This window comes from Apium graveolens, chromosome 4 (assembly GCF_009905375.1).
Source record: "Apium graveolens cultivar Ventura chromosome 4, ASM990537v1, whole genome shotgun sequence".
Taxonomy (NCBI): Eukaryota; Viridiplantae; Streptophyta; class Magnoliopsida; order Apiales; family Apiaceae; genus Apium; species Apium graveolens.
Genome location: NC_133650.1, coordinates 273,659,186 through 273,672,323, shown reverse-complemented (window position 1 = coordinate 273,672,323; position 13,138 = coordinate 273,659,186). Strand labels below are relative to the sequence as shown.

Below are 13,138 nucleotides of genomic sequence, written 5' to 3'. Positions count from 1 at the left end.
ATAAGCCTTTCCAATGCCTTTAATTGCTTTAGGACTGTTTTCAAGGATGACACAATGAGTATTATAAAATTGCACTTGGAAATTATTATCAGATATAAGCCTTCTGACTAACAGAAGTCTATGATGGAAGCTAGGAACACATAAAACATTCTTCAATGTTAAACCAGTGTTCAACTTGACAATTTCCAAGTGAGAGATATGTGCCTGAGCTCTAGTTGGTAGGTTGATCTTTGTTGCAGAGGCCAGAGGTTGAGGCTTAAACAACTGTTGAAAGTCCGGGGTCATTTAATCTGTGGCCCCGAAATCAATAATCCAGGAGTCTAGAGTAGAATCTGCAGTGGAGAAAGACATCATACCTGAAAAGGGTTGCTCTAATTCCTTGTCAGTATCTGAACCTCTCTGTTGCATTGCTAATTGAGGCATTAGTTGGGCTAGTTGAGCCAATTGTTGAGGTGTAAACAAAGAAGAGGGACTGGTGACTTGGGCGGTAGCAGCAGTTTTAAGAGCCCTTATTCTATTGCTAGTATTCCACTTTGGGTTTGATGGATGCTTAAAACGAGGTTTGAAGATGAAGGGAATTTGACTATATTTGGAATGCCACTTAGAGTACCTGTGACATACCATTACCTGTCATTCTTAAGGCCCTTACCACAACACACAGAACACGCAGAAATTTTTTCAATTCTTGCCACATTGGTTTTAGTAAACATAGCAACAGATTTATTGTCTGACGAGTTCAAATTCAACATTTTACGTTGAGCTTCCTCTTGTTGTAAGGCAGCGAACACAATTTCAACATAAGGAAGTGGGTTTAACAACAAGAAATGGTTGCGTTGAGGGTTATATATGTCACTCAAACCATTAAGAAACTGAAATAAGCGACTCTCATTTCTCCGGGACATTATAGTTTCCAGTAAAGTCTTAACATCAGCAGTGGGGTTAGACACAGTAGGCAAAATGTTAAGGGTATCTCCCATAACAGTATATTATTTATTAATAGACATAGTGTTCTATCGTAACTCATACATTGCTTTATTAATCTTGTATTTACAAGAACCATTTGTTAATTGAAATCTCGACTCAAGATTAGACCAAATATCAGCAACAGAGTCCATAAACATACAGATTGGATTATAGAAGGAGACACGTTATAAGTGAACCAAACGATTACCATACTGTTGCAAGTGTCCCAGAGATCTGCTTGAACATGATCAGTTGGTCTCGGCACTCCTCCTGTGACAAACCCTAACTTTCGTTTTGAAGCTAGATTGATTTCCATGTCCCTTTTCCAAGCCCTGTAATCAGACGACCCTTGAAGTTTTTCATCCGTAACAGAAGTTGCTCCATATGATGGGTGTAGGTAAAACGGATTCATAAGATCCTGAAAAGAGAGTCTATTCCATGACATCGTGTGATGAATGATGAAAGATGAAGGAATAAGAAGGTATGAAGGTGTTTGGGTAAATGACAGAAACAGATTTTAAAGAAATGAGACTGAAATATATGTATCTACTCTTGACACAACTTGCAATGGTTGGCTCTGATACCATAAAGAGTAAAAAAAGATCAAGAAAGGGATGTCATTGCAGATGGACTCACAGAGAAAATAATGAAATGCTAAAAGGATATGGCAAGGTAAATATTCAGTCTGCCTTATGTATTACAGCTCATGACTATATGTAGAGACAATAGTCAGACAAAGAAAAAATAACCAATAACAAACTTGCCACCTCTAACATATGAGGGGAATGAAACTAACGATCATAAAGCATTCCAGTAAATGATTAAACAGCTAGGTGACAAATAGGTGTCTACAGCATAATATTTGTGTAAAGAATTCAATTAGATGATTAGACTTGATTAAGTATAAAATAAACGAGCTTGCTCGCCCGACTCGTTGAAACATAAACGAGCAGACTCGAGTCATGTAATCAAAAGAGTCTAGTTCATGTTGAATTTTTTAGACTCGATTAATTAAATAAGTAGACTAGACTAATCTCCGCAAATTACCGACTCGAAACTCGGCTTAGCAGCCCTAATAAAGAAAACCAACCATTAAATAGTCCTTGCACTAAGGCTGTCTCGGTGGAATAAATCATGACGAGTTAATTTTTTAAACATTGCACTAGCGTCAGCTATTTTAAGAACATTATCGTCATCACACTGGTCATCCGACAAAAAAGTAGTAGTAATTTTAAAGTACAAGTATTAAAATAGTTGAATTTTGATTGTTAATATACGAGCCATAGTAATAATTGGATCACCCCATGTGCGAATACCAGCTTTGCCTTCAAACTCATTTATGTAACTTATGTTCTAAAAATCCCCGATTAATCCCTGATTAATTCTTAAAAAATATTTGACAGATCTATTTTTTGAAATTCGATTGATATTTATATAATATTTTTGAATTATATATTTCATAATAAATAAGGTAAATATATTAAATATTATTAAAATATTTAAATATATCCTATTTTTGTTCCGATTAATCCCTCCGATTAATCCCCAATTTACCGATTAATCCCTAAGCGGTACCTAAATCGATTAGTGCCGATTACCGATTTTTACAATCATGAACTTTACTAATTAATATACCTGATAAACTCCAAAATATGGAGAACGTTATCGTGTCTCCATCTCCAACTATTACGAATTCTTTTTGTCCCAAGTCAGGGTCTTGGGGACAAAGCAGGTGAGATGTACTAGTATTAAATTGTCAAAAAATAACCTATTCATCAATAAATATTGATTAAATATATTATATGAACAAGCAAAAACTGAGAATAGCATGATCATATATGTTGCTCGATTGTTAGGCATGCTCAAAACTGTATAGTCCCGCTTTTTTATTAATTTGTTTTTGAAGACAAATTGTTACTGCAAAACTATAATTTAATTTGTCCTTGATGTATAAATTTTTATAGCCTTATTTTAAAATTATATTATTAATAAAAATATTAAATTTAATAGTCTTATTTTGAGAATTCTAATTTGAACGTATACAATTTTAGTTAAAATTAAATAGCATAAAATAATATATGATTGATGTGATTTAAACTATTAGCCTTATTAATTTGTTTATAAAAAATAATGTAAATATTTGTTATTGATTACTTTCGAACTTGAGAGCTTATTTGCAATCTTATATTTAATAATATAAATGTTTGTTGTTGTCGGGTTCGAACTTGGAAACTTGGGTAATGTATAAATAATAATATACTCCCTCCATCCTTTTTTAATTGTCACATTTCTATTTTTATGGGTCAATTTGAGTAATTTTTTACCAAAGATTATAAATTACTCTTAGATTATTATAAAAAACTAAAAATTACATATTAAAGTTAATTAGAAACTCTTTCTAATGATATTTTTTTATTTTACCAATTGATAAAATAAATAAATTTTGAATTTAACTGGTCAAAAGTCAAATGTGACGAATAAAAAGGGACAGAGAGAGTAATTCTTTGCTTGTTTGCTGGATTCGAACTTCGATTATAAATCTATATTATACTATAATAATCGGAATGTGATATAATTTGGTATATCTTTTTTTGGTTGGCCTGGTTATCCTCATTTATGACCGTCAGATTTTTTTTAATAAAGTGATCAGGATCGGTAGATTCAAATACTAAAATAACATACACTACTCAAGCTCACATATTCGAACCCCGCCAACAATAAATATTTATATTTTTATATATACAGTACTAAAACTCCCAGATTCGAACCCCGCTAACAGCAAATATTTATATTATTATTTATACACTACCCATGATTCATGTTCGAATTCGGCAACAACAAATATTTATATTATTATATATAAATATACTAATAAGGTAATGATCCATTTTTTATTATAATTTTAAATAATATAAAAGTATTAATGAAGACTCGTGCCTCGCACGTGTTGTAAAGCTATATATCTATACTATAATAACCGGAATGGGGTATAATTTGGTTCAACGGTTATTCCCAATTTTGGTTATTAGAAAAATAAATAAATAGTGTTATATATCTGCTAAACTGCTAAATTATTAAATTAATACACACATAGTCTATTTATCCTACTAAATTACAAATATAACTTATTCTATTATTAAAAATAAAAAATAAATAGTGTTATGTATCAGATAAACTACTAAATTGTTAAACTACTAGATATAATATACTTATCCTACTCAGCTACGACCACATGTTATCCTATAATTTTTATTGCAAATTTATAATTATTATATATTTATATAAATATTTTAAAATTATAATATGACGGAATAAATAAAAAATTTAAATATTAACGGGAACCGTGCATCGCACGGGATTTAAGCTAGTAAACTATAATAACCGGAATATGGTATAATTTGTAGTTTGGTTATCTCCTCATTTTGGTTATCTCCTTTCATCTTGACCGTCAGATCTTCTTTATCAAATAATCTGAGCCGTTAGATTCAAATACTAAAAAAAGACACTACACAAGTTCTCAGGTTCGAATCACGTTAACAACAAACATTTATACTATTATTTATAAATATGCATTAAGTTCTTATTGACAGTAAATATTTTTATTATTATTTATAAAAATACGTATAAGTTTTCAGTTTCGAATCTCACTCACAACAAACATTTACATAGATCTCATCAATCATATACTATTTATACATTTGAACTTAACTTGACATTATACACAATAAAAATATAAAAATATAATTATTTATATTATTATTTATAAAGATACATATAAGTTTTCAGTTTCGAATCTCACTAACAACAAACATTTACATATATCTCATCAATCATATACTATTTATACACCTGAACTTAACTTAAAATTACACACAATAAAAATATAATTATATAATCATTATTTAGTATTTAATTATTTATATAATTTTTTAATAAAATTACATATATTAGAAATAAAAATATCTAAATATTAACTAGGACCCATATATCGCACGGGCCGTAAACTAGTAATATTATAAATGTTTATTATTGGTGTCTTCGAACCGAGAAATTTGGTGGTATATTATTTGAGTATTTGGATCTAATGACCCAATTGTTTGGTTAATAACATCTAACAATCATAATAGAGAATAATCAAATCAAACAAAAAAAAGATTATTAAATAATTATATTTTTTTCAGTTATTATAGAGTAAAGAATATACTCCCTCTGTCCCAAAATGAGTTTCTCATTTTGACTTTTAGTACCGTTCATGATAAACGATTGACTACTAATTTACATATAATCTATAAGATCAAACATAATCATGTGATTTTGTTAGTTTCGTATTTATGAGTACTTTAATACAATAATGAAGTTTTTATATTTAATACTAATACAAAATTAAAGATATTAACAATAAAAAATGTGCATTGGCAAACGTGTCCAACACAAAAAACGTTTTTAGGGACGGAGAAAGTATCATACAACATTATAATTAATAGAATTTATTGTGTAAATAGACGATGCCCCGCCATTTTATACTGCTGCTGACAATGGCTTGCATTGATAACCACCCCACAAACATAGGCTTGTTCTTCAATCTTGCGACATTTACCGATAAACATATTTACAGTACATCGGTTACCTTGAGCATATATTGTGATACATGTGTTTATGTTTAAGTCATGAGCATTTTCTTTCAAAAGTACCAATTTACAGACTAGTAGATGCATGGCTCAGTAAAAAGAAAGACTAAATACTTAATTATCAGGTATCTCATACATAGCGAAATAGATAGTTCTCCTTTTCCCTTTTCTTCTTTTATAATGCAGTTTATATGTTCCACCCAGTACTCTCGTCACTCAAGTCGTATGACCACAAAAATACTTCATCAGCAATTGGAGAACTTGGATTAACAGGATCCAGTAACAACTGTCGATCCTTGTGCGAATTGTTCATGTAATCGGTCTCAAATGGCTGACTCCAAAAATCGTCGAAACATTCATACGAAGGAATAACAGTGGCATGGTCCTCAGCCGTCATTAGATTGCTAATATTAGAATCGTCGGAACAGCCGAAAGAAAATTCACTGCAAGATGATCCTTGTGCTAACTCATAATCTTCAATCATGAGTTGTTGGTTCCAGAAATTAGCCGATGATTCTTGATATGAAGGTGCATCATAACTTTGGGAGAGTACACTGCAACATGATATACTTGGAGAGGTTATGCCCTGAGAAAGACCGGTATCAGAAATTTGCTGATGATTATTATCAAATGACTCTTGATTGATCTCCTCTTTCGATACAAGGGAAGTTTGACAGCTAGATTCCACCTTCACTACATTGGATGGCAATATTTGATTTTGGCCTGGTGTGCGTTTCTTTAGATGAGTGTGCCAGTAGTTTTTAATTTCGTTGTCTGTTCTTCCGGGTAGATTTTTTGCAAAAATTGACCATCTGTAATATAATGAAAAGTGTTAGTGTTTATATAGATGATGCAATCAATATATTTACATTAACCAAAGAGCCTTATTCGAATTCAGTAATCGTACTTTTTTCCGAGCTGATTATGTAAGTTGATGATAATATCCTCTTCTTCTTTGGTGAAGTTACCCCGTTTAACATTAGGCTGCAGATAATTCTTCCACCGCAGTCTGCAACTCTTCCCACAACGAGCTAACCCTGAATTTCCACCAGATTTGCAAACTTAAAATTAGTTCAGTGATAAGATTTACATACTTAAATGATTACAAAGTACTTCTATTTTCCTAGAACACTAGTACTATAACAATTAGAACTAGAATTAGAATTAGAATTAGAATTAGAATTTCCGAGACATACCTGCATACTTGGGTAGCTGACGCCAGTTCCAAATACCATATCTGTTAATGTAAGTTCTAAGCTTATCGTCTTCTTCTTTACTCCATTCACCTTTCTTAATCCCATTCTTGTCAATGCTAGGTGCTCTCACCATCTTTTTAAATTTCTAGAACTTTTTCTTTTGTTTGAGCAGAAATAAGATAATAGATGATGAAGAGAATCTATAAATGATTACACACAGTCACTTCACTCTAATTCACTCACTCTCTTTAGTTGCAGATCGGAGTAGGATAGATGATTGAATGAAACCTGGATACTCACACTTATATATAGGGACCAACCTTGGAAACTAAAACGTGTTTTTCGAATATTATATTGCGAACACCTAGAAGATGCAATGAAGATGCTCGCCTCGTAACAGTTACTATTTTAACTTTCTATTTTATTTATTTTCGAGCGTAGACCTGGCAACATTCAAATAATCGAACTGAAATTAATGAAATTGGAATCCGATCAGAAATTCAAATCATATAATTCACTTATTATCTGAAAATTAAATTAAACCGGTCTGAAAATTTAATCACAATTGATCTGATATATTAGATCCGATTATAAATTAAAATCAATTAAAATCGAATAATATATTATACCAACCGAATAAGCAAAATTCATACTTAAAAGTATTTTATGTTTATGATAACATAATTATTAAATCATATTTTTATTGTAAAAGTACATTATATTATATTAAAAGTACTATATTTAATAAAAATAATATTTTTAAGCCTCACAATTTAGAAAAATAAATGAGTTATGATCCGTCAATATCTGGATCGAATTTAATTCAAATTGAATTTTGTCTGATATTAATTCGAATTTTATCCAAATTAGACCTGAACTAAATGACATCCGCTTTGAATTCGAATTAGACCTGAAATCGGATCAAATCCAATTTGAACCAAATAATTTTTATTTATTTTAATATAAAAATGAATCTATCCCAAATAGATCTGATCAGATAATATAAATTTCACGTGTCTATATGTTAACTTAATTTGGGACGGATGTGGGGTCAACTTTTATGTCAGGAGAAAACACTGATGTGTGCAGTGTGTTGTGACCCTAGTTCCATCCCTAAATAGTTCTACATTAATTAAATGTATCCATGTTCCTTCTCCTCACCAATCGGCAATCACCAGTTCACCCCCATCCATCTATATATCTAGATATCTCTCATCCTTGTTTTCTTTTTAAAATTTTGGCCTATTATTTTAATAATCTGAGATAAATATTTTGAAATATTTATATTTTGAAATATTTATATTTTTAATTAACCTATACATTTTTAATTTTTTTTTATTATTTTGATTTTTTTACATTTTAAAATTGCGTGTAAAAAGAAGTATGATATTATATAAAAAGTGTTTAATAATATAAATTCAAATGGCTAAAACAAGATGACAGGAGAGGGGTATATAGGATGAGTGGATGACAATCTATGAATTACTTTTCTCGCTTTTTTAACCATGTTAAAATTTCTGCTAGAATATGAGTAATTGTTTTTGCTGGAAGATGATTTAAAGCAGCCGTGTAAGGAGGACGGGCCTAGAATTACAGGACCTGTTTTGCAAAGAAACTTATAAAGGTCGTAAGTAGTTTATTTAAAAAATTGAAATCTATAATTTTTTAAAATATAATATTTATTATCAAAAATTTAAGATCAAGTCCTATTTTCAAAATAAAAAACTATGTTACTTCTAAAAAAATTCATAAATATAAGTACATTTCAGGAAAATAAGTAACTTAATTTCAAAAATAAAATGTGTTTGGAACATTTTTTAAGCTCATAACTAATGATAACATTTGATATTATCAATTTTAAGATATTCCAAATTCTATAAAAAATTATGCACACAAAGAGTGGTTGCATTTTCTAAAAACAAAAAAGCCACTTAAAATAAAATAAATGTTAACTACTCGTCTAATCCCAATATAGATGTTACTTTTGAAAAAAAATTGTCTCAAATTACTTGTCTTTTCAATACAAAATTTAAGGATAATTTTTGAAAATTATCCCATTTTTATTGTTTCCAAAATTTGATTTTTTAAAACATAACTCAATTCTCATTTTTTAATACACCAAATAAGGTATTTGGTAAAAAAAAATTATCCAACTACATTTTTTTAATATACTTAATTTTTTCAAAAGGTAAGATGGAGCACAAATCTAGAGAAGTTCGTGTCTTGATGTAGAAAAGTCGAAGGTCAAATTCCCGATCGCATACGCGTTTCCCTGACTACGTATTTTGATGAGTTATACTAGTACTCGTGTAAAACACCTCAGTATAAAAACTACAGTTCCGCAGTAACAGTTTAACATCATTTATAACGTTAATTAAATAATTCAAAAAATTAGCCACTGTACGTCAGCTAAATTAAGAACAATAGCGTCATTCCACCTGTCATTCACACAAATGATTATGTATAATATTCAATCTGGGAGACAGAACTAATTATAATTAAATTCACTCCACATGTGTACATAAGCTTTTGTGTTCAAACATGTCTCTGGCTGACTAGCAATATTAAAATGCTTTGTTGCGTTTAATGTATTCGCGATCCGGACCTAGTTCAAATGTATGGGACGTGACGTTTTAACTTTCTTTATTACTTACTTACCGTTGAGTAACCAACTCAACTAAAATCTTATTACTTACTTACTGTTGAGTAACCAGCTCAACTAAAATCTTAAGGTGTTAGATCAAGACCTTAATAAAATCATATATTTAACACTTACTATATATATATATATATATATATATATATATATATATATATATATATTATTTATATGTTTCACTCATTCCTGTACCGTTTTTAAATGTTTTATTCAATTCTATACATTATAAGAAGTAAAATTTTATAATATAAAAATTAACTACATTCACTTATAACCTGTACTTTCTTCAACTTCACCCCCTTTATATATTAAATATTATTTTAGTCCCACCACTTAAACCATTTTTTTACTTTTTTCACTAAATTATACTTTTTTATTATTTGGTCCCACTATTTTGAGATACATATTATTAAACATAGTTTATAGATTATTTTTTTAAAAAAAATATGAATAAAAATTTGATAATTTGAATTTTTATTCTATTTTTTTTTAAAAAACCCAATAAATGAAGTTATGTTATATTTGAATAAATACTTGTACAAAGTAAAGTGGACAAAAAAGCGGGACAGATAAAGTCTAACGCCCCCAAATCCGGGGTCAGAGTATTTGGACGTCACTATGAAACCTCAATAAATTTAATCTGTTTAATCACTCAACAGTACCAACAGTCGAAATATAGCATCCGCGACCCCAAACCACACCAAGATCTTTTTAGGTTACCGGTCTAAATAATATTTTTTTACTTTCTTTTCAAAACTCTTTTCAACAATTTCCAATCTCAAAACTAAACCCATTGGTATAACTTCAAAAAGAAGTATACTAGACCCACTTATACAATATACAACTAATATACATACAAACAATTTTACATAATAGAACTTACTCTAGATCCGCAAATTCGGGACCAATCATGTTGTGCAAGACATGCATGTACTTTAACAAGATTAAGACTGTTAATCCCTTAACAATATAGCAAGAATTACAGAAGGGGAGTTGAATGGAATTCTTGAACATTTTTCTCGAAATAAAAATGTTCAACTCGAACATAGATATAATGTTTTGATTAGCACAATACGGAATAGAAACTTAATTGAATCAAAACATAAGTAATTAAAAACAAGAGTCTTTAAAAACTTTCTGGTGGATTTAAACAATTCCACCAGAGATATATATAATATATCGAGAGGACTCTGTGTGCAAGAATGCTCACAGCTGCTTACAAAAGGAACTACTGAGAATACAAGAAATTCTAATGATTCTGCTTACAAAGATTTCTCTGTTTTTGTGTTTCTCAGCTATCTCAGTTATTTTTCTATTTGCTACACTCTTGGTTTATATAATACCAAGATTACAAAGTCAAAAAGACTGAACAAATATAAAAACTATCAGTCTTAAGCTTTGCTGCTTTTCGTCCTCTATTACCTAGTTAATGGGCTTCCATAGTGTGTTTGTATACATCTCGACGGCTGTGTGTCAGCTTTCACTGTTCAACTGCTGTTTGAATTCTTCATATGATCATCCATCGACTTTCAGAACATCCGTTGATGGTTTAATTGATCATCCGTCGACTGCTATATTAAACATCCGTTGATAGTCATTTGATCATCCGTCAATGGCTTTGTTAATCATCCGTCGGTAGTTATTTTGACACTTGACTCTATTTCACTTATGCAGAATTACAAGACATCATTTATGTACAATTAATCAACCTATTCTGCATATCTAGTTAAAGTCAACATGACTTATATGCTACTACAGATTCTATACAAAAGTGCATACATAACTGTGCTACAAACTTATTATTACATAAGCTACTCACTCGATGGATAATAAGTTAATCATCCGTCGGGACTATAGTTCTTATCCGTCGAGTGCTACATAATTTCACTAAGTAAATTCTACTTAGATGTTTTGTTTATGTAATCATCAAGTACACAACATATGCACAACAATCTCCCCCAATTTATGTCTACTGGAATTGTAGCCATAAATTAAGAGATACTTGATGATAACAAAACATCCTGAACGTACATCTTTAAAGATAAGTAGATAAACTGAAAGTGCTTCAATTAAACAAAATGTACAAGGTTTGGCTCACAGTCAATTCAAGATGCTCCTCTAGCCTGAGCAGATTTTTCTAGTTCCTTTAAGGTCTGGATCTTCTTCCAAGCTTTCTGTTATTTTCCTCAATTTGATTCTGGAGCTGCCTGTGGAATTCCAGTTCATCAGATTCTGAGAGATCTAGCTTTTCTTGCATTTTCAAGAGAGTCTCATTGCTAGAGATACTCAGTTGGTCTTCTAATCTGAAGAATCTTCTCACACCCTTGTCATCCATGAACTCCATCAGCCAGTAGGGCCTTAGATGCACTCTTCTCCCTGTATATGGGATGATTAGTGTCTTTGGGAGTGCATCCTTAGCTCTAACACTCCTTAGCTCTTCAATCTTTTTCAATACTAGTCTTCTTGCAGTTACATTGAACCCAAAGTTTTTCTTGAAGGATGAATAGACTTTAATCAGCATAGCTTGGCTTTCTTGAAGAATCATGTGAAGTGGCCACTGAATCTCCCTTCCTCTTTTGTACTTGAACACTAACCTTTCAGGTAGGTTTCTGTATGCATCAATTGCCCTTACTTCATCCAGTTCATCCAGATAAAGATTTAGATCTGAAAATTCTTTGATGTCACACAAGTACAAGTAGTCTCCCCTGTTGACCTTGGGTTGAGCTTTAACTATTGACTTGGATTTGAGAGGTGACAACTTCACTTTCTTGACTGCCCTTGACTTTGTCCTTTTTGGCTTGCTAAGGATTGGTAAGTTGAAGTCAGGAATTGGTATATTATCCCACTCTATTGGTTCATCCTTTGGCACAATAGGTTCACCATGTATGTTCCTGTAAGGATCCACCACCCTTATGTCTTCAAATACCACAGAGGGCTTTGATGCTTGAGTTGTAGCTGGTGTGGATTCCTTAGGAAATTGATCTTCCAATTCCTTGTCAACAACATCCAGTTTCCTTTTTGTTCTTCTAGCCAATTCTTTCTTCCTTGGGGATTTATTCTGTTCTTCAATTTTCTTCTTTGATTCAGCAGCTTCAGATGGTTGAGAGGGAATTTGTTGAGAAGAGTTTACAGCTTGTAGCTTGGCCAAGATAGCAATCTATTCTTTCTTTTATTTAGACTTCTTTGCATCTAGAGCAGCTTGCCTCTTTTCCTGCTTTAATCTGGCTTTTTCTTCTTTCTTTGCTTGAGCAAATTGTGGATGTCCAGCTACCACACAAATTTCCTTTCCATTTCTGAATATCTTAGCAATTCTCCTTTTTGAAGCTGAATCAGCTGGATCTTTATAGAAGACAATAGATCTTGACAGAAGCTTCTTTTCATCAGGCTTGGGTGTCTCATACACAGTGTCCATAGGGTTCTTCCAAGATGATTTTGGATAATTTGCCCTTGGTTTAAGAATTGTTTCAGCCTTTGGAGACTTGATGCAGGAAGATTGTCCTTTTTCCAGATAGTTCATGCTCATCTCATTCACACTAATTGGCTTGACATGAGAGTGATGAATGGCTGACTTAACTGGCTCCTTGACTAGTTCAAACTTTTTCTGTATCTCCTCATCAATCTTATTCCAGTTGATCAAACTCAACTTTCCTTTTTCAGCAACTTTCAAATTTGCTGCTGCTGCTTTAATTAGA

The 13,138-nt window shown here is 31.2% G+C and overlaps 1 protein-coding gene across 1 annotated transcript; it reads right to left on the bottom strand.

Annotated features, from left to right (window-relative positions):
* Window positions 1-5,616: 5,616 nt before the first annotated feature.
* On the bottom strand, window positions 5,617-7,060 carry LOC141721011 (uncharacterized). Its single transcript, XM_074523737.1, has 3 exons — window positions 6,788-7,060; window positions 6,499-6,628; window positions 5,617-6,403 (listed from the first exon to the last, which is right to left on the bottom strand). Exons 1-3 carry the CDS (start codon window positions 6,918-6,920, stop codon window positions 5,779-5,781), a joined length of 888 nt encoding a protein of 295 aa, XP_074379838.1. The 5' UTR covers window positions 6,921-7,060; the 3' UTR covers window positions 5,617-5,778.
* Window positions 7,061-13,138: the final 6,078 nt, after the last annotated feature.

Bases quoted from the DNA above. Each gene is read 5' to 3' on its own strand.
- LOC141721011 (XM_074523737.1), bottom strand. From the start codon at position 6,920: ATGGTGAGAGCACCTAGCATTGACAAGAATGGGATTAAGAAAGGTGAA. The intron at 6,629-6,787 runs GTATGTCTCGGA...GTGGAAATTCAG, and splicing joins TCAGCTACCCAAGTATGCAG to GGTTAGCTCGTTGTGGGAAG. The intron at 6,404-6,498 runs GTACGATTACTG...ATTATATTACAG, and splicing joins CATAATCAGCTCGGAAAAAA to ATGGTCAATTTTTGCAAAAA.